The sequence below is a fragment of the Talpa europaea genome (assembly GCF_964194135.1).
Source record: "Talpa europaea genome assembly, chromosome: 8".
In the NCBI taxonomy this organism is placed as follows: Eukaryota; Metazoa; Chordata; class Mammalia; order Eulipotyphla; family Talpidae; genus Talpa; species Talpa europaea.
The window spans coordinates 113279361-113307253 of record NC_140075.1 but is presented as its reverse complement, the minus strand read 5'-3'; the positions used below and the strand labels follow the sequence as shown (position 1 = coordinate 113307253).

The window sequence follows — 27893 nt, the reverse complement described above, 5'->3', positions numbered from 1 at the left end:
GCCGGGGGCGGGGCCGGAAAAAGCCCCGCCCCGTAACACGCGCGCCAGGTGAGCACGCCTGCGCAGTGGCGCCGTAAACAAGCCCGCCCCATCCCCGCGGCGGGGCCGGCCCGCGGGTGGGAGGGGCGCGCAGGAAGAGGCGGGGGCAGCGCGGGAGCCCGGGTCGGCGCCTGCGCGCTGGGCGTGATCCGGGCACTCGGGGCAGGATGAACGCTGCTTTCCAAGATGGCGACGGAGGGAGGAGGGAAGGAGATGAACGAGATTAAGACCCAGTTCACCACCCGGGAAGGTCTGTACAAGCTGCTGCCGCACTCGGAGTACAGCCGGCCCAACCGGGTGCCCTTCAACTCGCAGGGGTCCAACCCCGTCCGCGTCTCCTTCGTAAACCTCAACGACCAGTCTGGCAACGGCGACCGCCTCTGCTTCAATGTGGGCCGGGAGCTCTACTTCTATATCTACAAGGGGGTCCGCAAGGTACCGACCCGGGCGTCGCCGGGCCCGCCGGCGGCGTGGGCACGGGCCGGGGGCAGGGCGGGGCCGGGGCCGGGCCGGGCCGGCCGGCCGGCCTCTCCCTCCGCCGGGGGCGCCTGAGGACGGGGCTGGGCGCCGGGGTCGGCGCGGGGTCCGGCCCGGCGCGGGCCCGCTGGTCCCCGGAAGAGGCGGGGGCCGTCCGGTCCGCCCGGACCGCCCGGCCCGGGAGGGTGGGGAGTCCCGCTCTGCTGAGGGGCCGGGGCGCGGGGCGGCTGGGGAAGGGCTGGAAGGCGGCACCCGGGCTGGGCCGCGCAGGACTTGGGACCAGGTCAGGGAGGACCTGCTCGGCTCGCGGGGCTGCTCCACCTGCCGCCGCGCTGACACTCCCGAGGAACCTGTCGGTGTCAACACTTTGCGTGTCCATGAACATCCCAGGGAGGACGGCTGTCACTGTCTCCACCCGGGGAAGCTCCTCCCGAGATTGTGAAAGGGGGTCATCTTGGCCCGTGTAGTGTGGGCTGGACTGAGTACTACAGATGGGAGGTCGAAGCGATGCTTCCAGTGAACTCTACAGAGGGGTTCGGTGTCAGCGTGCCCAGATGAATCCTGTCCAGCAGGTCAGACTGTGTCCCGGAACAGGGAGGGATATGCCTTGAAAGATACTTTACAAGAACCATCCTTTCTCGGCTGGGGACCTAACACTAAATCTGTGAGGCATGTAATCATTCTTTAAAAATATTCCTTCAGAGCAACTTATTCGAGCTTTTCTCTCTTGGGCTGCGTAGCGTTGTTCTCATTGAGAGCTGCTTGTTTTTGAGATTGTGGTCTTTGGGCTCTGGCAAGAGGGAGGAAATTCGGTACCCACCGCTCCCGGGCGTGGGAAAACTAACAGGTTAGTTCCTGACAATTCGGCTAGCGTGAAAATAAATCGTTACCTATTCAAGAGTGAGCATTTTGTAGGGATTACCATCTCCAGATCCGGGACGTTTTTGCTGGGTGATATGGGAGTAGTGCCTAAATGCAGCAAGTGAGCTTGCTAGCTAAAGATGAATCTTTTTTGTTAGGCTGTGATAAGCATACTGCTGTGCTTGAGGCTGTTGTAAGTTTCTGAAAGTAAAACCCTTGATTATACTTTTTCTGTGTTGGAACCCGGAAAGTGTGAAGGAGTTGGTGGTCTCGGGGCAGAAGTGTTAGTCCTACTTCCAGGGCTTGTTGGGATGACCTTGGATGAATTACTTAACTTCGATGAGTTATTTAACTTCTAGCTGCATCTCTTTAAATAGAGACTGTTGCAGCGCACACCTTGTGACTTGCAATATAATGACCATATGAACTCCAAAGCCCTGAAAAGGTAGATGTAAAATGTAGTTAAACATTAAGAGTAACTGTCAAACAGGAAGCTGCTGTCTTGATATTGATATTAAGGACAGAAGGATTAGCTTTTTCTTTGGAAATAAGTTTAGAATTTGAAGTTATTACTTATTTAGATAGAAAACTTAGAAGTGCTGAAAAACAAAATTGACTAGCAATTACAGGTTTAGACATTCGCTCCCAAAGACGTTTTCTTTGGAGGTACATTGTTTCTGAGCTAGCAGTGCAAACCTTACATGGACCTGGTAGTCGCCATCTGCATGGTGAAAATAGGTCTCTCACCAGGAAATACCGTAAGGGTGTTCTTTTTTTTTTTGCGGGATTCATTCAGTGATGGGCAAAACTGGGAGAGCTTTTCAAAACTACACCAGAAAAAAAAGATTTTAAACAAGACAAACCTTAAACATTTAAATTTGCCTTCCAATGTATACTGTATGTGAGCATTTTGACCTTTTTGCAAAATTTCCTTTTCTCCTGGTGGTATCTTAAAGATGCATTTACGTGATATGGTGGGCGTTTCCCCTCTTTTCTAGCTATTGTAACTTTTTTTCCATGAATGAGTTTATTGTTTATCTCAGTATAAGCAATTGTTTTTGTATCTCTAGTCTCTGATTTTAAAAATAGAGCAAATGATTTTCTTTAGTCAGAAAACCAAAGTCTGTTTTTAACAGATCTTTCCATTTTGACTTTTTTCACTGGGACATATAAAGTTTTACAACCTGTTCAGAGTATTGTAAACCAGCGTTACCTCAATAAAAAAAAATCTTACAACAATTATTTGGATCATTTACAAGGTCTGATTTGGACGAATACATTCAATTTAAATCTCCATGTAAAGTGAGAGGAAATTAGGTCTTTAAAAAGCTGAAAGGATAGTGGAGTCCTGGGGGAATGGAGTAGAGGATGCCGTCTAAAATCTATACCTGGGCATTTGTAAACACTTACAGGCCAGTTTTTAGAAGGGACTTTAGCATTCAGGCAGGCTCAGCTCTTCAGAGAAAACCAAGACTAGAGAGGGTGTGCAGACCTTTGTTGGATGTTGTCATGATAAGGAAAACGAGATGCAACTGAGCCTGGAGCAGTGTCTGAGGGAGAAGAAACTGCTCAAGCTTATAGGCCACACAGGTAGGAAGCACTTTCAGTATTTACCCCGCATTTTGTCATATGTTCTCTCGACTCTTGATAGCAACTCTGAGGTAGATGAAGAACAGAGTTTAAACAGAGTTTGAGGGGAGCAGCAGAGTGGGCGAGTCAGGAGAGGTCTGCTGTGCCATGTGGGTAGCTCCCTGGGGGAGGATTGAACTTGTGCTTCAGTGGCTGCAGATTGCTTCATAGGTTGCGTCTTAACCCCTTGCGCCACCAGGAAGACCCATTTTAACAGAGTTTGAAATGAAGCTATTTGTGTGAGGCTATCTCAAGCTTCTTTGCAGCATACTCATTCTCCTCTTTAAAACAAGAGATAGTTTAGGATCAGGGCCCAAGGGAGCTGGGCTTGGTGGACAGCCCTTCCGCTGTATGGGGCTCTATCTCCTGGTATGTGAGCGGCTGCTATTCAGATCTCAGCTTAACCATCACTTCCCCTGTTACACGTTCCCATTGTTCCCTGTATATGCCTTCCTAGTTGTTTCCAATTTGTAATTCTCCGATGGTAACCTGTCTCTCTTCAAAGCCACCTTAGCATAGGGTTGGGTTTTTTTTCTGCATCTCCTGGTGCCCAGTGCAGTGTCACGCACAGAATGGTGGATCCTTGCTACTCACTGCTTGTCCAGTGAATGAATAAAGGACCCGTGTCCATCCATACTTACAAAGATCTTTAGAAACAGAAAACCTACTACATTTTGGATCCTAAAGTAACAGTTATTTTTAGTAGCTCACATCTTTTTAAAGACACTAAAAATTGTCAGTAGGTAACAAATTTAGCTTTCATACAATTGGGGAATTGTATAGCAAGAGATGAAGTAATGGAAAGTAACCAAATGGTACAGATTACTTTTGATATATTTTTACCAAGCCATATAGCCTGCCATATCCAAGTATTAACATACTGTTTTTTAAAACTTTACTCAACAGTGCTTCACATTCAAGCCAAGGGGTTTTACTTCTCCCCCTCCCAGTTTTAAGCGTCCAGGACACAAGCGCACTGCCTAGAGGTGTTGCTGAAGTGCCCCCCACGTCAGTGAGTCTGGAGTTAGAGGGCTTCCAAGACCTTTTTACATGTAGGGTTGTGTGATTCTGTGCTTAGTCATTTCTTCATGAAAATAAACTCATCTTTCTGTTGGGAAGCTAGCTCTATGTCTTGGATTCGTTGCTGCGTCAGTGGGAACTGGGAAGAGTTGGGTCTGTTATAAAAGCAAGTTGAAAACTTTACGAGTCTAGGTCTTTATTCTAGAGAAAGCTTTGTACTCAGATGCTGAGGTGAAGCCAGGGCCAGAGAAGAGCCAGTTAATAACAGCTAATAAGCTTTTAGAGGGGAGGTGTTCGGGCAGAGATGAGCACTCTGTCTCAGAACTCTCTCTTTGTCAAAGGCCGCGAACCTCCTCCTGTCGGTGACTGAGGGAGTCATACTTTGTATGGGCACGTGAACGACAGCCTGTCAACAGGCTGGTTTTAGACCTGGGCTGCTCCGGAGAAGGTCAGGTGTCTACACCCTGCTCCCGTTGGTGATTTTCACCTGTCTGTTCCCCATTTATAGTTGACAAGGGGACTTAGGCGTCTAGAACTTTTTTTTAAATCAAATTTACTTTGGGAAATTTTGTGCCTCATTTAGTAGGACGTGGAATTAAGCGGAAACCTATTTTTCCCCCACGAAGGACTCCTTAATGACTTCTGAACTATGGGTAATGATTTGGTTATTAGACTATAAAATCTTACATACTAGGGGAAAACATCACTTAAAGAGGCTTGAGACGCTGTCATCAAAACCTTGGTTCTCTTGACCTTGAAGAACAAGATGACGATGAGCTTTCGAGAGACTCCATGTGTGAATGTGAGCAGTGGCAGGAAGCTCCCAGAATATGTCAGTGAAATCCGTGAGACTGGCATATCATTCTGTCAGTGAGTCTCTGGGGCATGCCCGCCAGCTGGGAAGCGCTGTCCTCCTTGCGGGGTGCCACGAGTCTGCCCTCAAGGAGCCTGACCCCGTATCGATGATCATTGAGTTAATCTAGAGATTGAAGTATTTGCTGTGTTCTGTAGGAAACTCGAGCAAGAATGAAAACGTAGTGGAATTTGTTACTGACTTGCTTGGCTGTATGCCTGAAGAATTTATTTTAAAAATAAATGTGAAGATTTTTGTACTCAGCATTGGCTGTCTTAAAGAACATCTTATATTCCAGTGGGGTTCTTTGTGTGGACTTCTGAAATGTGGTCCTATCTGCTTATGTAGGGGTGGGCGTCAAAAACAGGAATAACTTTTAATGGGTAGGCATGCTCATTGTAAATTTTCAGGACATTTAAAATCATCTGAGGGGCCTCCCCTGGTGGTACAGTGGTTGAGCACAGGGCTGCGAGGCTGCCCGCAGCCTCTGCAGCACTGGTTCATTCCCCGGCTGCCGGCGAGGGTCCCACAAAAATAAATAAATAAATAAAATCTTCTGAGAATGTCAGTGACAAAGTTACGGTATCCTCAGCATTCAGCATCTGTTTTTTTTATAATAGTGCAGTAATCCTGATTTAAGTGTTACTGCAGCACTGTTACACACAAAGCACTGTGATTGTGGATGGTGTGGTGGTGAATTGTGACATTTCTTGGCTGTAAGAAGCTTCATTTTTGTACTGATACTTGTGATATAAAGTAGGTGTGTGCTTTGCACATGGCATAGCCATACAAGTGATAAGTGGAACCAGGAGTGAAGGAAAGAGGGGTTTTTCTGCCTGTAGCAGCGCTCTGGGCCTGGGTTGGATTTCACATAGATGGTTTGTTCTGACGTGGTGGTACAGGTTATATTTTTTGGTAAGTTTTAAAACATGTAGCCTGTTATTTCTGATTTCAGAAGTGCTTTATCTTCCTTTCCAATTGAGCGAAACTAATTTACTTTAGTTGGCAATTGCTCTTATCTTTTAGCATTTTTCTCAGTTTCACAACTTATCTGCCAATTGGTAATTTGCAAGTTGAGTAATGTTTTGCATTGTTCATTCTATTTTGTAATGGGGGTTTTCTTTAAAATAGGGTGTCTTGTACTAAAAATATGCCAAATCAGTACTTTATAGCAGTAGGAAAATGTACTTGAAACTATAGGGGAAGGAATTTATAAGGTCTTTCTATTTAAAAAGTAAGAATAGGAATATTTTAACATATTCCCAAGTAATCACACAGTAGATTATCCTGTGACCTGAAGCTGTTTCTCCTTTAATTGGTTCATGGCCAACTGTTATACTGGGTGTTTCTTTTGTTTTCTTTTTGTTGTGCAGCAAAACTGGTACAGGTGTTCATTCTCTTTACTTACTTTTATCTTCATTTGTGAGGCTATTTCTTGCCTTAATGTTTCAGTTAACAAATATTAGTGTGAAAACAGCAGTATAGCAGCGTATTGGAAATCAAAGAATTGTGAGTCATGATGGCTGACCCAAGAGGCTCATGGGCTAGCCGGGAGGTAGGCTGTTAGGCTTGCTCTGCGATGTTGTTGAGGCCTTCCCCCACATGGGAGATCACAGTCCAGTGGGACAGTAAATGACCGATTGATTCAGTTAAAGACCCAAGACAAGTAGGGCTTAGAAGCCAGCCCCAAATGCCTCCAGCCCAGTGATAAGCTGTGTGGACCATCTCTGTGATTTTAGACAGTCTTCCCCGCATAGCCGGGCTTCCTTTTTTTTTTTTTTAAAGATTTATTTATTTATTTATTTATACAAGCACTGGGTACAGTCAGAAGCACTGGAGGGTGAGAGAATTCACCAGGGCCAGAGCGGGGAGCAGAGCAGGCAGAGGACGGAAGTACACTGCTGAGGGGAGCAACGGGCGGCAGGAGAGGTCTGCGCGCCATGTGGGACCCTCCTCTGGTGGCCGGGGAGCAGCCGGGGATTGAACCGGCACCACACAGGCTGCAGGCAGCTTCACAACCCAGCGCTTAACCGCTGCGCCACCAGGGAGGCCCGCTTCCTTTTTTTTTTTTTTTTAAGATTTGTTTATTTATGCATACAAGAGCTGGGGTACAGGCCAGAGATGCAGGAGGTGAGAGGATTCACCAGAGGCAGAGTGGGGATCAGAACAGGCAGGCTGACTGAAATACATGCTGAGGGGAGCAGCGGGTGAGTCAGGAGAGGTCTGCTGCGCCATGTGGATATCTCCCTGGCTGGCTAGGGATGGAACTTGTGCTGCAGAGGCTGCAGACAGCTTCACAGTGCGGTGCTTAACCCCTTGCGCCACCAGGGAGGCCCCCTAGCAGGGCTTCTTACCCTGAGTAGGATTTAGGGAACGTGCCAATATTTTACATCTTTGTTTTCACAAGGTTTGACTGAATTTTAACATGCCCTTCAGTTACGACGCCATCCCGCACGAGCAGGACCCTGGCTTGACGGCCAGTGGGCGCTACAGGTGTTTTCACACTGGCTGTGGTTGCCTCCTGTGTCACCAGCACGCACACTGCTGCCTCGGAATCTCAACAGGCACCTCTGGGGCCTGCTTCTTGCGTGTGTTGCTTAATGTGAAATAGAAATCCTTTAAAATTCTAAATTTGTTTAATAAAGTAGGACTATTTTATTTATTTATTTATTTTAGATGTTATTTATTTACACAAGAGCTGGGGTACAGGCCAGAGGCGCAGGAGGGTGAGAGGATACACCAGAGACAGAGTGGGGAGCAGAACAGGCAGACGACCAAAAGCACTGCTGAGGGGAGCAGCGGACGAGGCAGGAGAGGTCTGCTGCGCCATGTTGGTAGCTCCTTAGCTGGCTGGGAATCAAACCCATGCTGCAGAGGCTACAGACAGCTTCACAGCGCTGTGCTCAACCCACTGCGACACCAGGACTATTTTAATATGGTTCTCTTTTGTAATCTTTGGTGTTTAGAAACATCATCGGAGCGGGAGCCTGTGGCACGTGGGATGTGTGACTGTCCTGGTTTAGGTGACATGTGGCTTGTCCTCCTATGCTCCATGTGTGACTGACTGCAAGGAGGGTCCCCACTTTGCTTCGCCTACTAATGGCAACTTTTCGCTCCCTGAAGAGGTCCTGGGGTCCTTGTGATAGTTTTTAGTCGGCAGCTGATTACCTGGACTTCTGAGTTGACCTCTGTTTTCTGCTTTTCTTTTTCTCGGCAACTGTTCTTCTGCCCCGATGACTGCTCTGTTGAGTTCAGGTAGTAAGTGATGACAACTCAGTGTTTGTCTCAGTGGCTGTGGGAATTTAGGGAGACCTGAACAAGGTGACATTTAAGCTGAATTTTGATGGCTGGGTGGGCAGGCTGAGGGAGGAGCAACTGGAAGCCTGAGGCCCACCAGCGGGGCCTCTCATGACTGTTTGAGACCAGTCAGCTGCACTTGAGGGTGAAAGCTTGTGCAAGGCTTTGGAGAATAGAATTTTCTTCCAGAGTGGCAAGCATTATATATTGGCTGTCCCCTGCTTCCAGCGCTCTAAGGATGGCTTTTTAAAAGACTCTACTGTACTGTCCAATACAGGAGTGTGCGTCCTCCTTCAGGGGACACAGTCCTGGTGGACTGCAGAGGACTCCCGGAAGGGGCTTCAGGACTTAGGTCATCGCGAGGTGCTGGCCATCCCCCTTTGGTCCCTCTCACTTCCTTTCATCTTTTGTGCTTGAGTTCCCCTCCCTGCTGTGCTGCATGCGCCTGTTAAGTGCCCAGGCCCTGCTTAATCTTCCCTCAGTGGTCTCCCGGGGCTGAGTCCAACTGTACAGTAAATATGTTGTTTCCTCTTAAAAGTGGGGGGACTTTCTGGTCCCCGCCCACGCCCTGTGCATCCTTTCTATCCTGTAGCCTGTGCCCGATTTCTCAGCAGCTTCACGGAGCAAAGCTCCTCATTGTTGAAGTTGTTGGACCCCTCAGAGTGTGGCCCACTGATTGGCCCATCAGTGTCATCCCCTGGGAGTCTGTTGGAAGGACAGAGTTGGGCTGCACCCCAGGCTTGCCGTCTGCGGTCGGGAGCCCTGGATGCTGGTGCCCAGGCGAGTGGGACCCTGCTGGTCTCGGCTGGCTTCTCTAACTCTCTCCCCGGCGGCTTCGGCCCGTCCCAGCCAACTGATTTTGTCTCTCTGCCGTCTGTTTTAATGGTCTCATTGAGAGATGGTTAGTAAATGTACCAAGTTGCACAATTATTACCATAATTCAGTTAGAATATGAGGAATTATCTTTAATTTATCCGGGGACCCTCCGCCTTGCTAGATGAGTGGGTACTGAACACGGCGGGGCACGTGCTGGGGCTGGCGGGGCCCATAGTGGCCATTGCTGCTGCAGGCAGAGCACAGAAGCGTAAGGGAGGTGGTGTTGGGTGTCTCTTCCCTGGGCTGGAGCAATGGAATCAGAGGGTTTGGAGGTGCAGACCCCGTCCCCCCAGTCATACACATTTAGGTGTGCATGGTCTTGTCAGTTATGCCTCGTGACGCTGTTACACTTGATTTTGTGTTGCAGGTGGCACCAGCATGAGGGCTATAAAACAAGGTTAGTTCAGCAGTTTGTTCCCATTTCAGTTCACTTCCCTGTAACCATTTTATTTGTTTTTGGCTCATTCTATTGTTTGTTTTTTGTTTTAAATAGTTATTTATTTATTCATGCAAGAGCTGGGGTGCAGGCCAGAGATGCAGGGGATGAGAGGACTCCCCAGAGACAGAGAGGGGAGCAGAACAGGTGGATCCACTGAAATCTGCTGCTGAAGGAAGACAGGAGAGGTCTGCTGCGCCCTGTGGGTCAGCTCCCTGGCTGGGGATCGAACTCATGCTGTAGGGGCTGCTGGTAGCTTCATAATTCGAGACTTAACTCGTGCACCACCAGGGTGGCCCTTACTCTGTTGTTATAAGAATAAGATATTTGAACAGAGATTTGAAGGAATTGAAGGAATGTGTTCTTTGACTTTTTCTGTGCTTGGTGATGTGTATTGGAGACCTTTCCGTATTAATAGAGCGTCTTCACTCTTTTTAATGGGTGCTTTATACTGGTGTTGTGGATGTCTCATAAATTATTTAACCAGATGATTCTCGATTGTTGATTGAGAAAACAGTACATATACAGCGGTGAGAACTGCGTGTGTTACCGTGCGCGGGGGCAGGGCTGTCTGTAGGGCAGATTTCCAGAAAAGGTGCTGCTGGGTCAGAGGGCACAGGCACCTGTGTTCTGGTGTCGCTAGGGCTCCTTCTTCTGCTGACACTGGGGCCGGTCTTTGTGCTCCCTATGAATGTGACCAGGCAGCACAGTCTCCCTGGGTTGGGCTTCTGCATTGGATGGCAGTGAGGAATTAGTGTCATTCTGTTTCGTTTTCCCCGTGTGGTTAGTGAGGTTCAGCATCTGGAGAGGGAAATCACTTCTCTGGACTGTCCATATCCCTTGTCCATTTCTAGTGTGGGTTATGGCTTATCTTGATCTTTATAGAGGGGCTCGTTTGTCAGGGAGATTAGCCCTTTGATTGTGATGTGAATTGGAGGATCTTTTCCTTCCTATTTTGTCTGTCGTGTCTTATTTTTGCTTAGGAGTGTGTGTGTTTACCATGACGAATTTTCATATTTTTGGTAGTTATAAATTATATACATTTGTAAATCTTTTTGTATGCATTTTTTAAGACAATTTTGAGCCATGGTATTTAAATATTAACCAGTTGCTTTTCTTTAAGGTGCAAATAAAGTGGAAAGATTTTCATTTTAATATTTGAGAACTAGGTTTAACTAGGTTTAACAGTGAGAGGTGAACCGTGAATGTGCTGAGGGCAGTGTGTGGATGGGAGAGGCCCTGGTGGCTTTAGGACTTAGCACACCTTGAATATATTACCATGTTAGGGATACTTTGGTTTTTACATAACAGGAAACCCAGCACAAACTAGCGTAAACTTTAGGTACATTTCTTGTCAGTGAAAATTCCTAGGTTACGCAGACTTCCGGCTTGGTGTGACTGGGGCGCCTGTTCTGTCTTGTGGGATTTCCTTGGCGCTGCTCTCCACCGCGTGCCAGTCCTCTGCATGGCAGCGGTGGCCGAGGGCCTAGGCCTCCTGCTTCCGTACCACAGGGCCTGCGTGAGCGCTGATGAGGAGGAGGGGATGAGGAAGATGAGGGGATGAGGGGATGAGGAAGATGGTATCAGAGACAAACCTCCTCCTTGGACTCACTGCCCCACAGGGGCTCACGAGCCCATGCCTTGGCCAGAGGGTCATTCTCACTCCTTCAGCAGGGGTTGGGCTGTTCGGTGCCCTGACTGCCCTGCAGCCACAGTGAGCCCCCGCCAGGCGGGTAGATGTATAGCAGGTGCTGAGCAGTCGCCCAGCCATGCCTGGGTCAATATCGGGGACACTTCTTTCTGGAGAAGGGTTGGGGTGAGAGAGCTCTGCAGGCAGGGATGGGCACATGGGTGGACTCCTTGCTGCACGTGCTCGCGCCTGCTTGGTAGGCCTCCCTGCTCTTGCTGTGCAGCCTCTGTGTGTCTTCCCACCTTGTCACACGGTGTTGGGGTGTTGCGTCAGAACCTCTGTCTCCCCCACTAGACTGAGTCTTGAGAGTAGAAACCGTCTGTCCATTCAGAGCGAGCATAGGACCGGTACATAGCAGGCCCCTTGGGTTTGATTTTGAATGAAGGATGGGTCACGATTAATAGTCCTTTAAGGAGTTGCTTGAGTGAATTAGGTCGTCTTCAAAATCCAGCTCATGGGCTGTGTGGCCATCCTTGCCCATGCTCTCAGAGGCAGGCTTGCTAGCCCCTTTGCGCTGGCTAGGGGCTTGTGGATGTTAGCCACAGCCTCAAACCTTGCGCCTTTAGGGTGCTCTGGATCGACCAAGGAGGAGGCAGCGTCTGGTGTCTTGATTGCCCCAAGCTTGCTTTGTTTGGAAGCAACGTCTTCCTAATCCTAATGCCCTGGGAAAGAGTGCTCACACTCTCTCTTCCAGAGGAAAGACTTTCTGCTGCTGTCCCTTCTTTCTGTGGAGCTGTAGTATTTGTACATCTTCTCATGTTGCTGATTTTTTCCCTCTAGATTTTGGAGGGCACTATTACTTGCTCAGCTAATTTGAAAAATGGTGTTATGCTTGGTGCCCTCTTGTTGCAGCAGTCTGTTTCCCAGGGTTCAGAGGGCGGGGTGTTGCCAAGTGGGGGGCCAGGACTCCACCCTCCAGGGCGCAGCCAGGCCAGCTAGTTCATTTGCACCCCTCCAGGGGGCCCTGCAGAGCCTCTGCCCTGGACCCCCACCTTCCTCTTTCCTCCATGCTGCCTGGCTCCCCTGCTCATTGAAGACTTTAACCTGTCTCACAGCCTCCTCCCATTTCCTGCTGTCATCTTGGGTGTTTCAGGGCCACACCTGACCCGTCAGACACTGTGGCTCTTATGGCTTGGCACTTGGGCCTGTGCCTAGTCACCTCTTGTCCGCCTCTGGCACTTTGTCCCGCAGTGACACTTGGGGCTTTGTCATCAGCTGAGACAGCTTAGCACAAAATTAGGAACTCAGTCTTTTTCTCCAGTGTGACCTTGGCACCTGCTCTCTGATTTCTCCAGGACGCTGGTCACTCAGCCCCTTCCGTGGGCTCTCACAGAAGTGAGAGCTGACCATCTTCAACATGACATAGTTGACCATCTTCCTGTTGAAACCCTCCTTGTCAGACGCTTGAACTTGACTTTCTATCTCTCTGGCCTCAGGATTCCAGTCCCTCCTCCACCTTGTCTTTAGTTGGATCTCCTCACGACACAGCTGGTCCCACTTCCCCTCACTCCCATCTACTCTGTCTTTCGTTCCTAAAATTGTTTATGCCTTTTCCCTCCCCCATCCCCAAGGAATAAATTTTTATTGTGGTAAATTAACCCAGTGGGTATTACCCTGAAAGCACAGATCTGCTTGTTAGGGCAGTTAACACTTGCGCGCCCTGTGCTCTGGCCGCGCGCCTCCCGTCACTGTCACGTGCCTCCCATCACTGTCACTCAGCTCCAGGCCGGTCTCTTCTCTCGGGCCTACTGCCTCTTGCTTGCTGTCTTGCTGTGAGTGCGGTGGGTCTTGGTCTCCTGTGAGTGCGCCAGCTGCCGGCTCCTCAGCAAGCAGCCCGGGTGGCACCCTGAATTCGTCTGCCTGTTTTTTTCTTTCCAGAGTTGGTCAACTAAAATTTTGTTTCAAAGAGTCAACTCCTGTTTCTTTGGTTTCTGTCTTGATATCTGCTGTGTATTTGCTCTTTGTTTTCCTCAGGTTTACTTTGCTCTTGCGGAGTAAAAGGTTGGTTTTCAGCCATTTTTGCTTTTTACTGCGGTGCTAAGGCTGTGGAAGTCCCTCCGGGCGCCTCTTTTTCAGTCTCAATTGCATTAGATTTGTGTTACTGCCACTGTCATTGAGATAGAAATATTTTGTTATCGTCAGTGTCATTCCTGCTTTCAGGGTTTCTGGGCAGGTGTTTTCAGTTTCTATTCATAGTGTTTGACTTTTTTACTGATCAACTTGTTGATGTTAAATGGCTATAGACTATGTTTCTTGATACTGAATATTTGAAATGTGATGAAACTCTTTGTGAGCTAGAGTTCCACCTCTTTTATGTACTTATTTATGCATACAAGCACTGGGGTACAGGCCAGAGGTGCCGGGGCGGGGGGTGGTGGTTGAGAGGACTCACCGGAGACAGAGTGGGGAGCAGAACAGGCGGATCCACTGAAATCCACTGCTGAGGGGAGCAGCGGGGAGACAGGAGAGGTCTGCTGCGCCCTGTGGGTCGGCCCCCTGGCCAAGGACCGAACTCAGGCCACAGTGGCTGGCAGTAGCGTGATAGCACTGAGACATAACTCCTGTGACACCAGGGAGGCCCGAGTTCCACCTCTTTTAAAAGAGTGCTTATCCACTGCCTGTTAGGTACAGGTTGACCTGTCTGTATGTGAGACCACCTTTTTTAGTGCTACTTCTATTGCCCGTGTTGTTACCATTTTTAAGGCTGCCCTTTTGTCAGTTTTACTTATTAAATTCAGAATTGTTAATCTTTGTAAATTGTTCTTTGTGTTGGTATATTATACTCTCATCTCTAGTTTTGCTCTAAATTCTGTTTTGAAAACTGAAAGTTTATTTAATATTTGCTGTGAAACGGCTGTATGTTTTCAACATGTCTGTAGTTTTGTTTTGCTTTGTCATTAATGTTTTGTGTTTTGTTGTTATCCCTGGCACACCCTCCTCCCCCTTTCCCCCACTTTCTCTTCAGGGTTTGTGTTGATTTCCTACCAAGTAGTTGTTGAATCCCCGGCCCTCACCTGGGCACCCTGCAGCCTTCTGACTGGTCTCTTACCTGTTCCCACTCCCTTCTAATGTCTTCTTTTTTTTTTTTCCTTAAAGATTTATTTATTTATGCATACAAGAGCTGGGGTACAGGCCAGAGGTGTGGGGGTGGGGGTGAGAGGATTCACCAGAGACAGAGTGGGGAACAGAACAGGCAGATTGACCGAAGTGCACTGCCGAGGGGAGCAGTGGGGAGTCAGGAGAGGTCTGCTGCGCCATGTGGGTAGCTCCCTGGCTGGGGATCTAAATCGTGCTGCAGTGGCTACCGATAGTTTCATAGGTTGCGTCTTAACCCCTGTGCCACCAGGGAGGCCCTCATTTCTTCTTTATAGGGTAGCCAGAGTAATCTTTAAAAATGTGGATCTGGTGGCGCAGGGGTTAAAGTCTCAGTGCTGTCAAGCTATCCTGAGTTCGATCCCCAGCTGGGGAGCTGACCTACAGGGTGCAGCAGACTTCTCCTGTCTCCCTGCTGCTCCCCTTAGCAGTGTGTTTCAGTGGATACACCTGTTCTGCTACCCGCTCTGTCTCTGGTGAAGCCTCTCACCCCCCGCACCTCTGGCCTGCATCACAGTTCTTGTATGCATAAATAAATAAAAATGTGAATCTGATTTTACTCCGAGCCTTAAAATCTTTCAATGAGTCCTGTTGCTATAGCATTAAAATAAAAGTACCAGCAAGGCCTGCTCTGCCCCACGTGAATTGGCCCTTGCTTTACCTGCGCTCTCTTCCCTTCACCCTGCCTTTCTGACTCACTGGCTTCCTTTTAATGCTTCTAACAGGCCTTCCCTCCTTACTACAGATTCTTCTCATGTGCAGCCTCCTAGGCTTGGATGGTCCTTCACCCTCCACCTGTTTAATTCCTATTCCTTGAACTCTTAGGTTATATGTCACCTTTGTCTAGGCCTATTCCGCTGACCCCTAGACTAGGTCAGGTCTGATGTTCTCTGCCAGGTTGTCTCTCTAGCATTTGTCACAATAATAAAATAATTTGAATTTGAAACTTAATGTCCTTCTCCCCACTCCCGTTTAGATTGTAAACTTGGGATAGTTCATTTTCTGATTCTTTGCTGAACTCGGTACTGTGTTTAGCTCATGGCCTTTGATGCGTTTTAGGTGCTCTAGAGGCTTGGGTGGGTGGATCATTGTGTGCAAGTGTCACTTGTTCATGGCCAGTGCCCAGCGCTGTCTCCTGTGTAAGCACATTGTCTTGCATGTAATTGCTTCATGGTGAGATGTTGCCAGTGAGTCAGTGGCTGATCTTTTACATCTGTGCTTTGTGAGTATGTATTGGAAGAATGGCACACTGTTATGTGTACCCCGTTCTCTGCACTCCCCTCTCCCATGCAGATCTCCCCAGTGTACGTCTTACCTTGGCACCAGCAGCAGCCAGTGGAGGCGTGGAAGATCTGGCAACCGTTCAGTTTAGAAGGTGCTTTTAGGAGAAAGGTCTGCTGCTTGCTCGAGTCACAGTAAGCTTGCGCTGTAAGGCGTGTGCCTTCGGTGGCAGCAGTAAAAAGGAAAGATTTGGGCATGTTTATGGTAGAAAATTTGGAAACTTCAAGGGAGGAAGAGCTCCATTTCCACCCACAGCTGTTCCTCTTCTGGTGTTTTCTGGCTCCCTTTGGCGCTCAGTTCTGCGCCTTCATTGTGGTGTGGGCCCTGCCCCCAGGGTTGTGCTTGCACCTGAATGAACCCAGGTGTGTGACCTTTCCAGCATGAAGACCTGTTCTGCAGCCTCTGACTTGGAATGAAGATGAGCATAAATGTTGATGGCGCCCATAACCTATTTTAAAGAAGTCGAGTTTATATACAGGTGTGACTTTTTTTAATGAACTTAGTAGATCACTGTAAAAGGTTGCATGGGCTAAATACCTTGGAGTCATCCTCCTTCCTGTTGGCTCAGCCTTAAAATGTATCTAGAATCTCATCTCTCCTGCCCCACCACAGGAAGAACCATCTCTCCACCATCTCTCTTGGTCTCTCCGATGGCTCCCTGTCTCTCCCATGGCAGCTGGAGAGACCGCTTAGGCAAAGCAAGGCAGATCATATTTCTCCACTCTTAATACTTTGTAGTGCCTTCCTGTTTAGATCTGGTGCCTTCCCTCTCCACAACCACCAGTATAGTTTGTTAGGGCACTTTCTCTTCCTCAGAAGGAAGCTCACTGCAGCATGATCCACTATTGTAAGTACTGAGCCATCGTAAGTACTGTTCCCTCTGACTAGATGCCTTTCCCTGGCAACCCCTGTGGACTCCCTCACTCCTTGACTCTCTGCCCAGAACTGATCCTGCCAAAGAAACTTTCTGTTTTGTCTCCCTAGAAACGCACTCCATCTCCCTTCCACCACCTTTTCCTGGCTGATTTTTCTTCATCGTCCTTACTACTCTCGGCTGCTCATCAGATTCCTTGGCTGTAGCGTCCAGCAGAGGAGGGCTTGATTAACCTTCATGGCCGAAACCCCAGGACCTAAAGCAGTGCTTGACACAGAGAGAGTGGTGTTGCGAGTGTTCAGTAATCAGCGTGCCCCCAGCACAGTGCACCGGCGTGGACTCTGCCGCAGTGGGGAAGCCCTTGCTGTGAGGACGAGCCCCTCGTTTCAGCAGCTTTGCCGGGAATCGTTTCACCTGCAGGTCTGGGTCCTCCCTCCACTTGGCTGTCATCGCCCGTCACTGGGCAGCACGGGCGTCGATCGTGGGGACCCAGTTAGTGCCAGGGTTTCTGGGTGGTTCTTTTTACCCCAGCTGACAGCTGGATTGCACAGATGCATGATACACAACATTGCTATGTGGACAGAGAGCAGGGGTGGACTGGCAGCTTCTTGGCCTGAGGGAGGAGAGGGAGAGAGGAACAAAGCTGCAGGGCCTGGGACTGGGTCTCTCTTGGGCAAGGAATTGATCTCGGGTAAAGTGGAGAGAATTTTGACTTCGGCTGTAGATATTATGGCTTCTCTTAGGCACAGTTTATTCTTAAAATGGGTAATAAATTCAGAGGGTGTGGGCTTCCGGGTTCAGTCTCAGTGTCATCAAGCTATCTGCAGCCACTGTAGCACAAGTTTGATCCCTGGCCAGGGAGCTGACCCATATGGCACAGCAGACCTCTCCTGTCTCCCTACTGCTCCCCTCAGTCAGGGATTTCAGTGGATCCACCTGTTCTCTTCCCCACTCTGTCTCTGGTAAAGCCTCTCATCCCCCTACACCTCTGGCCTGAACCCCAGCTCTAGTATGCATCGATTAAAAGGGCGTATGGGGACAAGTCTCTCATACTTGCCCCTTTAACTCATGGGCTCCCCTCCTTAGCGGTAACTGGCATCAGGTTATTTCCAGAGAGGGTCTGTGGTTCTGCACATGAGATTGCAGATGTGTCCCTCTTTAAAGAAACGACTGTTTTAGCATTTGTACTGTATTGCTCCTTGTTTTTGTCTTGTAAGCCATATTTTGGAGATTATCCTTTGTCAGTGTCTTTTTTTGGTTGTTTTGTTTTTAAGATTTATTTATACAAGCACTGGTCACAGTCAGAAGCGCGGGAGGGTGAGAGAACTAACCAGAGCCAGAGTGGGGAGCAGAGCAGGCAGAAGGGCCGAAGCACACTGCTGAGGGGAGCAGCGGGCGGCAGGAGATGTCTGCGCGCCATGTGGGACCCTCCTCCTATGGCCAGGGAGCAGCCATGGACCGAACTGGCGCTGCAGAGGCTGCGGGCAGCCTCGCAACCTGGCGCTCAACCGCTGTGCAATTGGGGAGGCCCTGTCAGTGTCTTATTGACAGCCACACACCCTCTGGTCATGCCCAGGGACCAGATTCGCCCTTTGGTGGGCTTTGAAGCTGCTTCTGCCTTCTGTGAGCCACGTGCTGTCATTTGTGCAGGCCGCTGCTTGCATTTCCACGAGAGGATTGCTGGGCAGAGGACTCGGCCTTCTAGTGGACATGTCAGGGCCTCCCACGGGCGGCTCTGACCTATGCTGGCACAGTGCGCTGGTACTTGGTCTCTGCCGATTTGACAGATACAAGTGCTGTGACCTCCGTGTCTGTGTCTTGGACCAGCCTGGCTCAGCACATCATTTCATTTTCACTTGTATTTTCTATGAGTTGTCCATGTCCTAGACCATTTTTCTACTAGGATTCTCGTTGGTTTTTTTGGACGTTGTGGGAACTCTCTTACCCTCCTAACTTGATTGTTAAAAATCCTCTTGGTTTCTTGTGCTGCTGAGATTCCGTTGTTTACATTTGATCTCTCTTTGGTATCGTGGCAATTTATTCTGGTTTAAGATGTGAGATGGGGTTTCAACCCCAGTTTTGGGGGTGGGGGCACTCAGGATTTCTTGCTCGCTCGTGAATGATGTGGAAAAGAACTTGTCAGCAATTCTGCAGAACGCTCGGTGTGTAGACCCGAGGGTCATGTCGTGTGTTTTTCAATACCAGTTGTGTCATCTTTGCCAGTGTTGACCATAAAGGGGTGACTGAAAGACAGTCTCCTGGTGAGCACTGTTGGGAAGCTGATTTTGTAGACTTTTAAGTTGGTAACTAAAGGTTGCTCGTCCTGTGTACTCTGTCTTAATAAATGTGTAGTAAGTCATGCATCGTGCACAAGTAAAGAAATATGATTTTCTTTTCCTGTTTGAGTAAATTTAAGGTGTCTCAGCTCCCTTGATTAATGCAAGGTAATGCCAGGAAATTAGGAAATAGGAGGGTTTAATGGGGTTGAAGCCCTCTGCTGTGCGCCTCAAACCTGGTGGCTCCCGTGCAGGCTCTGGGCGTGCAGGCTCTGGGCTTGCGGCGGGGAAGCTCTGCGGGGCGGGGCTGCAGCGACGGCAGTCCCGTGATCAGACCTGGCCTGGGCCTCCATGGCTTTGCTCTTCTCGTTCCCTGCCCAGTCGTTGTCCCGTCTCTGCTTGCAGTTGCCGTCTTCCAGTTGGGGCTGACTTGCCCACAGTTTGTAGTGGCTTCCTTTGCTGTCCTGCGAGGCCCAGCCGAGCCTGTAAGCAAGCTCACCGCCAGTGGAAATCTTCTTTCGGTTCTCCTGATGAGTTCTCCTGCTGGGGTGTTTAAGGGGTGAGCTGCACCTTGTTGCCCCTGCACGTCTGTTTTGTCTGGCCTTGGCCTTGGCCTCTCAAGCTCCATCCACACCCTCTGATTGCCTCTGCCATGGCCTAAATGTTTGGCTTCTTACATTGATTAAAAACTGCCAAGTCCTCTTCCTTCTCAGGCCATGGTTTTCTTTTTATTTTTTTCCCTAAAGATTAATTTTTAAAAATTTTTGCATACAGGAGCTGGGCTGCAGGCCAGAGGTGCGGGGGTGGGGTGGGTTGAGAGGATTCACCAGAGACAATGGGGAGCAGAGCAGGCAGATGTACTGAAATCCACTGCTGAGGGGAGCAGTGGGAGACAGGAGAGGTCTGTTTTGCCCTGTGGGTCAGCAAACTGGCCAGGGATCGAACACAGGCCTCAGTGGCTGGCTATGGCTTGATAGTGCTGAGACTTAACCCCTGTGGCACCAGTGAGGCCCAGGCCATGGTTTTCTTATACATGATCCACAGCAGAAGCAGCAGCATCTTGACACTCACGGAAATGCAGACTCCCCGGTGCTGCTCTTGACACCGAATCAGAAACTGGGTGGGTGAGGTGTGTGTGGGGGCAGAGGGGGAGCTGGTCAGGATACTGAAACACCGACTACCTTGGGGCATCCAGTTCCAGGTTCTCCCTGAGCCAAATGTGCAGTGAATGCTCATTGGCTGTTAATCTGTGGAGTGTATTAGTACCCATGATTACCTTGTGCAGATTTGTGTCATCATAGCTGCCATTTCTCACAAACGCTCTGCTGGCCCCGAGCTGGTGCATCACACACGTGGTCCTCACACGCACTGTGCAGAGCAAGTAATGGGGTTCTCCCTTGTGTGTAGATGACAGAAGGGAGGCTGTGGGCATGGAGTCACTTGTTTAAGCTGCTGAGTTGCAGTGGGGTACTTCAGTGTGGCCCGTTGGTCTCCAAAGCCACGTCCTTTCTCACCGTTCCCACCTTTCACAGAGCGCTTGCTCCCAGGAGCATTGTGCACCTTGGCTGCCGCGTGGCCGCTGAGGGGGCGCGACCCCTGTCTCCCTGGATGCCGTTATGGTCTTCGCCCAGTCACCAAGCGCCTGCCTTTCAGCCTTGCCCTGTCAAGACACTGATTTCCTTCCTCCCTGCCCTGGCAGTAGTTCTCTTAGGGCCTGGCGCAGGCCGCGGCACACCCCCCCCCCCCAGGGTCTCCAGCATCCGCGCACACTGCGTGTTCTCGTGTCAGACTTGGGCTTGCGTGGCCTGAGTTGGTTTACGACACAGCTCTGTCCTCGGCACATCTGACTGCTTTAAAAAGTTATGCTACAGGGCCTCCCTGGTGGCGCGGGCAGTTGAGCGCAGCGCTGTGAAGCTGTCTGCAGCCTCTGCAGTGCTGGTTTGATCCCCACTGGCCTTGGAGCAACCCACATGGCGAGCAGACCTCTTCTGTCTTGCCCGTTGCTCCCCTCAGCAGTGTATTTTGTTAGTCTGCCTGTTCTGTTCCCCCTCTGTCTCTGGTGAATCCTCTCACCCTCCTGAACATCTGGCCTGTACCCCGGTTCTTGTATAAATAAAATAAATCTTATTTAAAAAAAAAGTTAATGCTACATTGAGTTTAGTAAAATCTTAACTGATCGGTGGAGGTCGATTTGCCGGCCTTACCTTAGTCCTGCTATGTTATATGAAAGTGAATGGATAGAAGCGGTGGGCCAGGCTTTTAACCCTCTGGGGTGGGGAAAGTGTGTTCAGGCCCTAACCTTAGCCCTCACCTCTGACCTCTGTGGCCACACTCCTTTCAGGAAGCCTCCCTTCCCTGTACACATGCATTTTTACACACACATTAAGTAGAAAAGTGCATTTATTTTTTATTTATTTTTAAATGTATTTCTTTTTTTAAAAGATTTATTTTTATTTATGTATACAAGAGCTGGGGTACAGGCCAGAGGTGCAGGGGTTGGGGGAGGTGAGAGGATTTCCCCCGAGACAGAGTGGAAAGCAGAATGGGCAGATCTACCGAAATCCACTGCTGAAGGGAGCAGCGGGTGAGATAGGAGAGGTCTGCTGCATCCTGTGGGTCAGCTCCCTAGCCGGAGATCAAACTTAGGCTGCAGTGGCTGGCATTAGCTCGATAGTGCTAAGACTTTAATCTCTGTGCCACCAGGGGGGCCCTACATTTATTTTTTAAGTGCTTATAAACCATCAAATGTTTGTTTCCATGTTGACTCTGTACTTGGTTTGGATGCATTTAACAAACCTAAGTTGATTTTATTTATTTAATAATGTGGCTAATACCACTGAGCTCTTGCTTTACGTCGGCATATTTAACCACCACTCATATTTAACACCTTGATCCTCAGACGCTATATGTGGTAGGAACTATTTTATTATCCTCATTTTCCCAACTGGTTGGAAATGGTTTGGAAAGGCAGATGAGGGACCAAGCTCAGGGACCAGGAGTGGCGGGGCCCACAATGAGACCCCAGTGTTCTGACTCCATCAGAGACAGAGCTGTCTCTGTAACATGTACCTAGAGTTGTTTGCTGACAAAAGAGCCGCATTCCCCAGGAAGGCGGGGGGCCTCTGGGATGGGCCGGCTGGCTTGGGTGCTTGCCTCTCGGTGCCTCTCTCAGCCTTGCCTGTAGCAGGACAAGTCCTGGCTGGCTCTGGCACCTTTGCCACGCTGTCCGTCCTTTGTGTCCTCCCGTGAGACGTGGTTTCTCACCCAGGCCTCCCCGTGTCCCAGAACAGCCCCAGTGCTTGGGCTAACTGCAGGCAATGAGAACGTTTGGGGATGTCGTGTCATTGTATCTCTTCCTGGGGATTTGGGAAATCTGTCTTGTAGCCATGGGTGCTGCTGGTGGGACCTGCTGGCGCTTGTAGCCTCAGTCTCTCTTGCAACCACCTGTGCCGCCGCCCGAGCTGCTGGCCTTCATGTCTGTGCAGCCTCGCTTGGAACTGCTGCCTGTTTCTGCACTTTTCTTGTCTGTGCATACATTTGCAGAAATACGAGATTTATATACATCCCCACTGGCCAGCGTTTTATTAGTGGGCGTTTAGCTTGACTGCCGTTGGGAGCACTGGCCAGAGCTGTGGGAGTGGGGTTTGGCCTTAGTTCCTCAGAACACAGTCAGCTCGAGGACTTCAAATTGCCAAGAGGCAGGCAGTTCCCTTCTCACCTCAAGAAGGCTGGCAGCAGTTGGCTCATGCCCGTGAACTCAGTGCCAACTAGGTTTATCCTGAGCTTATTGAGTGTGGCAGAGTGTTCTGTGTTTCTTTACTCGGTCTTCAGTAGTAGTACTTCAGCTCTGACAGGTGGCTGCTGTCTGACGCGGACCACCACAGCGAGAGGAGCAGAGCCTGGGAAATGGGGGCTCGCTCTAGCGCTTCTCCTGGCACCCTCTGGTGTGGTGCCCTGATGGGGAGCCAGGCCAGAGCTGCGAGCTTATGGGTGAACTGACAGCGCGAGGCAGGCAGCTTGCTGTTTGCTCTCGAGTCACGGCCCTTGAGGGCAGATTCGACCGTTGAGAGGCTCAGTTCCAGCCCTGTTTGTCCTCTGATTACATGAATGCGTGGGTCATTTATGACTCTTGTGTAGAGAATTATTGGAAAATTCTTCACCGGGGCAATGAATTGCTTCTGTAATCCACTATTTTGTGAATAGTGTTGTGTGTGACTTTCTAAGCTGTCACTGCAAGTCTGACTGCACGTGTATTACCTGAGCTGAGCGGCGGAGAACCGCTCAGAGGCGTGGATGCGCAGCCGTTGCCATGTGCCGTCCTGGTTGGGGCTGACCCCGGCTTCGTGTGGAGCCGCCTGCCCCCCTCAAGCAGGGGCCGGCTGTCCCCGGTGAGGCTCCTTGTACAATCCTGCCCCAATGAACTTGAGATTTTTATTTCAGACCTCAAGCTACTCACTTTTAAATTGTAAAGTAATACTGAATACAGAGAAGCAGATTCTGCTGTGTAACTCAGCTGTTTCTTCTGGATTGAGGATAATTCAGGATTCAGTTTTCCTAGGATTTCTAGAGACATGTGACATTGATGATAAATTCTCAGTTCAATTGTCGTGAGAAAGATAGAGACTCAATTTTAGATCTTTGTTAGAGGAAAAATGGAGGGAGGTAAGCTGGGAGCAGAGGGTCTGAACAAGTCATCTTTATTTGCCACTGTAGCAAATGAGGCCCCGCAGAAGGCCAGGGTGACACTGCAGCGTCCACAGGAGGGACAGTGGCGGTGTGGCCTTGCCGGTCCTGCGTGGCTGCTTTCTTTTAGAAAGAGTTTCTCTGCTCCTCCCTGTGTCATTGAGGGGCATCACGGTGCCACAGAAACGTTAGGAATGAGCTCTAGTGGTCCTGGTTGGCATGAAACTTAGGGTTTGGCAAGTTTGAAATGTGTCCCTGCCTGCTGTCTTTTGTCATCCTGTGTCATGCCTTATTCCACGTGGGGGCACTTCCTGTAGGCCAGCGTGCGGCTCCCAAGGCAGTGCGTCCCTGTGGCTGCGGTAGCCGCCCCAGGCCGTCAAACAACTAGTGTGATTTTGAAGACATTTCAAGGTTTTTTTTAAGGCCTGTGTTTTTTTCTTTTTCTTTTTTTTAAAGATTTATTTATTTATGCATACAAGAGCTGGGGTATAGGCCAGAGGTGTGGGGGTTGGGGTGGTGAGAGGATTCACCAGAGACAGAGTGGGAAACAGAACAGGCAGACTGACTGAAATACACTGCTGAGGGGAGCAGTGGGCGAGCCAGGAGAGGTCTGCTGCGCCCTGTGGGTCGCTTCCTGGCTGGGGATCAAACTCATGCTGCAGTGGCTGCGGACACCTTCATAGTGCTGAAGCTTGACCCTTTGCGCCACCAGGGAGGCCCCCTTACGGCATTACTTAAAGCAAATCCTAGACATCAGGTATCTGCTATATTTTTCTATGATATAGGGATTGTTTGGGGCAATAAAACCACATTTAACCTGTAAAAATTCTGCTTTTAAAGAAGTCTATTCTTTGATAGATTCAGAAATATCTTTTGTAGTTGCTCTTGATTTATAAAAATTTATTTGATTTATTTTTAACTTTCTAATTTGAAATAATTAAAGATCACAAGGAAATTATAAACAATGTGTGTGGAGGTCACTTGTGCCCTTTTCCCCCGCATGTGATCTTTCTAACTGGGTACTGGACGGAAGCCGACTTTTGAGGTGCACAGAGCTTTGCTGGCGCTCACCGTTCCTATGCACTCATGTGTGGCTTTGTCCACGTGTAGATCCACATAATAACCGCTGCCACAGATGGGCATGGCTAGGTTGATGGGTTAGTCACGCCTGTTTTATTTAGTTGGTTTGTTCAGATTCACTTCCAAACAAGCACCACTCGTCATGTTGAAAGTGCATGCTAAGTTTCTCTTTTTAAAAAAACTTTGCTGGGGGTCTTCCTGGTGGCGCAGGGATTATCTCAGCATTATCACACTATTGCTAGCCACTGTGGCCTGAGTTCGATCCCCGGCCAGAGAGCCGACTCACAAGGCGCAGCTCTCCTGTCTGTCTCCCCACTGCTCCCCTCAGCAGTGGATTTCAGTGGATCAGCCTGTTCTGCTCCCCACTCTGTCTCTGGTGAATCTTCTCACCCCGTACCTCTGGTCTGTACCCCAGTTCTTGTATGCATAAATAAAATAAATCTTTAAAAAATATTTTTTGCTGTAATCTCACACTTTTAGAAAAGTGACAAGAGGTACAAAGAACTCCCCATATGTCTCTTACCCAGTTGACTAATTGTCTGAAATTTGCCTGTTTTGCTTCCCTCCTCCTCCTCTCTCCCCTTCCCCCTCCCTAAGATAATACATGCGGTTCAGCAGCATCTCTCACCATATCATTTGTTTCCCAGGGTCTTTCTCTTCTGTCACCACAGTACATCCATCAAAGTGGGAAGTGTTACGTCCATGCCTGCCTCTGCTCTGAGCCCGAGTTCACGCTAGGCTCTGGGTCGGGGTCCCAAGCTGCAGTTCCTTGCAGCCTCTCCAGTCTTGTCCAGGCCACACCCACTCCTCAGCCTTCCCTTTGTTTTCATGATCTCTATGTTTTTAATAATTTGGAACAGTTACTTTGCAGAGTATCTCTCTGTTTGCACTTTTCTGATATTTTTCATGGTTAGATTCATGGTCTGTGTTTTGGGGGACTACCCCGAATTGATGTGTTCTTCTCAGGAGTCATATGATGCTGATTTGCCCCAGTATTGGGGGTGGTAACCTTAAGACTAAATTAATCCGTTGTAAAAGTTGACATGATTTGTGAGGGGCTGTTGAGAGACGACATACATAGCCTGTTGCGCATCACGCCTTCGCCCACTTGTTTAGCATCCATGGATGATATTTGGCTATTATTAGTTTATTACTCTGTTAGGAAGATGGGTTTTAAATAGCGATTTTCAGACTCTGGCATTTCCTTCTGCAGTTACTAGCTGTAAGGGGAACTTTCTTGTCTTCTCTGCTGTTGACGTTAGCATTTGATGAAAATGTGTTACATTTCATGAAAATTCTGTGATGTCATTTTGATGTTTGAATTGTCCATCCTTGACCGGTGGTAGCTCCTTTACTCTGCCTCCTGCATCCTTTGGCCTCAGCGTCAGTAGTCTTGCATAGCTTTCCTGCGCCAGCCACACACAAGGCTGTTCCACATTCTTGTCCGTTTCCTGTCCTGTCCCTGGTATCATGGGAGCAGAGGGGTCTGGGCACTGCTGCTCTGTGTTCCTACTGGACAGGGTTGGGAAATGCTTTCTTGTTTTTTTTTTTTTAAAGATTTATTTATTTTTTTAATATAAGAACCGGGGTACAGGCCAGATGCGCGGGAGGGTGAGAGGATTCACCAGAGACAGAGCGGGGAACAGAACAAGCAGACTGATGAAATATACTGCTGAGGGGAGCAGCAGGCGAGACAGGAGAGGTCTGCCGCGCCATGTGGGATTCTCGCCGGCCAGCCAGGATCAAACCCGCGCTGCAGAGGCTGTGGACAGCTTCACAGTGCAGTGCTCAACTGCCTGCGCCACCAGGGAGGCCCTGCTTTCTTTTTTAAGAAAGAAAAAACCTACTGAATTCACGTTGGTCTTTTCTAGTAAGATTTAAGATCGGGGCCTCCCTGGTGGCGCAGGGGTTAAAGACAGTGCTATCAAGCTATCACCAACCATTGTAGCATGGGTTCAATCCCCAGCCAGGGACCTACCCACATGGTGCAGCAGACCTCTCCTGTCTCCCCACTGCTCCCCTCAGCAGTGGATTTCAGTGGATCCGCCTGTTCTGCTCCCCACTCTGTCTCTGGGAAATCCTCTCACCTCCCCCGCACCTCTGGCCTGGACCCCAGTTCTTGTATGCATAAATAAGTAAATCTTTAAAAAAAATTAATGCTGTTGATAAGAAAAAAATAAAATGAGAGCTCTCTTTGGAAAAAAAGATTTAACACATGCAAAAAAATGAAACTAGGGCCTCCCCGGTGGCGCAGTGGTTGAGTGCTGGGTTGTGAAGCTGCCCACAGCCTCTGCAGCGCCAGTTAGATCCCCAGTCGCCGGGCGAGGGTCCCACATGGCGCACAGACCTCTCCTGCCACCACTGCTCCCCTCATCAGTGTGTTTCGTCAGCCTGCCTGTTCTGTTCCCCGTTCTGGCTCTGGTGAATCCTCTCACCCTCCTGCGCTTCTGACTGTACCTAGTGCTTGTATAAATAAATAAATAAATCTTTAAAAAACAAAAAATGAAACTGGACCACTACCTCTCACCATGCACAAAAATCAACTCAAAATGGATAAAAGTACTGGACATAAGACCTGAAACCATAAAATATATAGAAGAAAATATAGGTAAAACACTACAAGACATACATTGCAATAACATCTTTAAAGACTCATCACCCAAAGCAAAGATAGTCAAGGAAAAGATAAACACCTGGGATTACATCAAACTGAAAAACTTCTGCACAGCAAAAGAGACATTAACCAAAACAGAGGGAGACCCTATTGATTGGGAAAAAAAAATCTTTGCACGCCTGTCAACTGATAAGGGACTGATCACAAAGATATACAAAGAACTCACAGGACTCAACAAAAGCAAAATAAACAATCCAGTCAAGAAATGGACAGAAGAGGGCCTCCCCGGTGGCGCAGCGGTTGAGCGCTGGGTTGCGAAACTGCGCGCGGCCTCTGCGGCGCCGGTTCGATCCCCGGCTGCTCCCCGGCCACCGGAGGAGGGTCCCACATGGCGCGCAGACCTCTCCTGCCGCCCGCTGCTCCCCTCAGCAGTGTACTTCGGTCCTTCTGCCTGCTCTGCTCCCCGCTCTGGCTCTGGTGAATTCTCTCACCCTCCCTCCCGCACTTCTGACTGTACCCAGTGCTTGTATAAACAAAAAAAAAAAACCAAAAAAACAAAAACAAAAACCAGCAAACAAATAAAAAAAAAAAAAAAAAAGAAATGGACAGAAGAACTTAAAACACATTTCTCCAAAGAGGAAATGCAAATGAGCAGCAGGCATATGAAAAAATGTTCAACATCCCTTATCATCAGGGAAATGCAAATTAAAACCACATTGAGATACCACCTTACACCAGTAAGAGTGGCACATATCAAAAAATAAGCAACAACAAATGTTGGCAAGGATGTGGTGGTGGGAGTGCAGACTGGTCC

The 27893-nt window shown here is 49.1% G+C and overlaps 1 protein-coding gene across 2 annotated transcripts in view; it reads left to right on the top strand.

The window, feature by feature from the left end:
• Positions 1-225: 225 nt before the first annotated feature.
• WDR20 (WD repeat domain 20) overlaps positions 226-27893 on the top strand; it is a gene marked incomplete at both ends in the record, with an annotated part of 49106 nt that continues 21438 nt past the window's right edge. For both annotated transcript variants that reach the window (XM_084241107.1, XM_084241106.1), the window contains one exon: positions 226-474. In XM_084241107.1, coding sequence (XP_084097233.1) covers positions 226-474 — 249 coding nt within the window. The remainder of the gene's footprint in view (positions 475-27893) is intronic.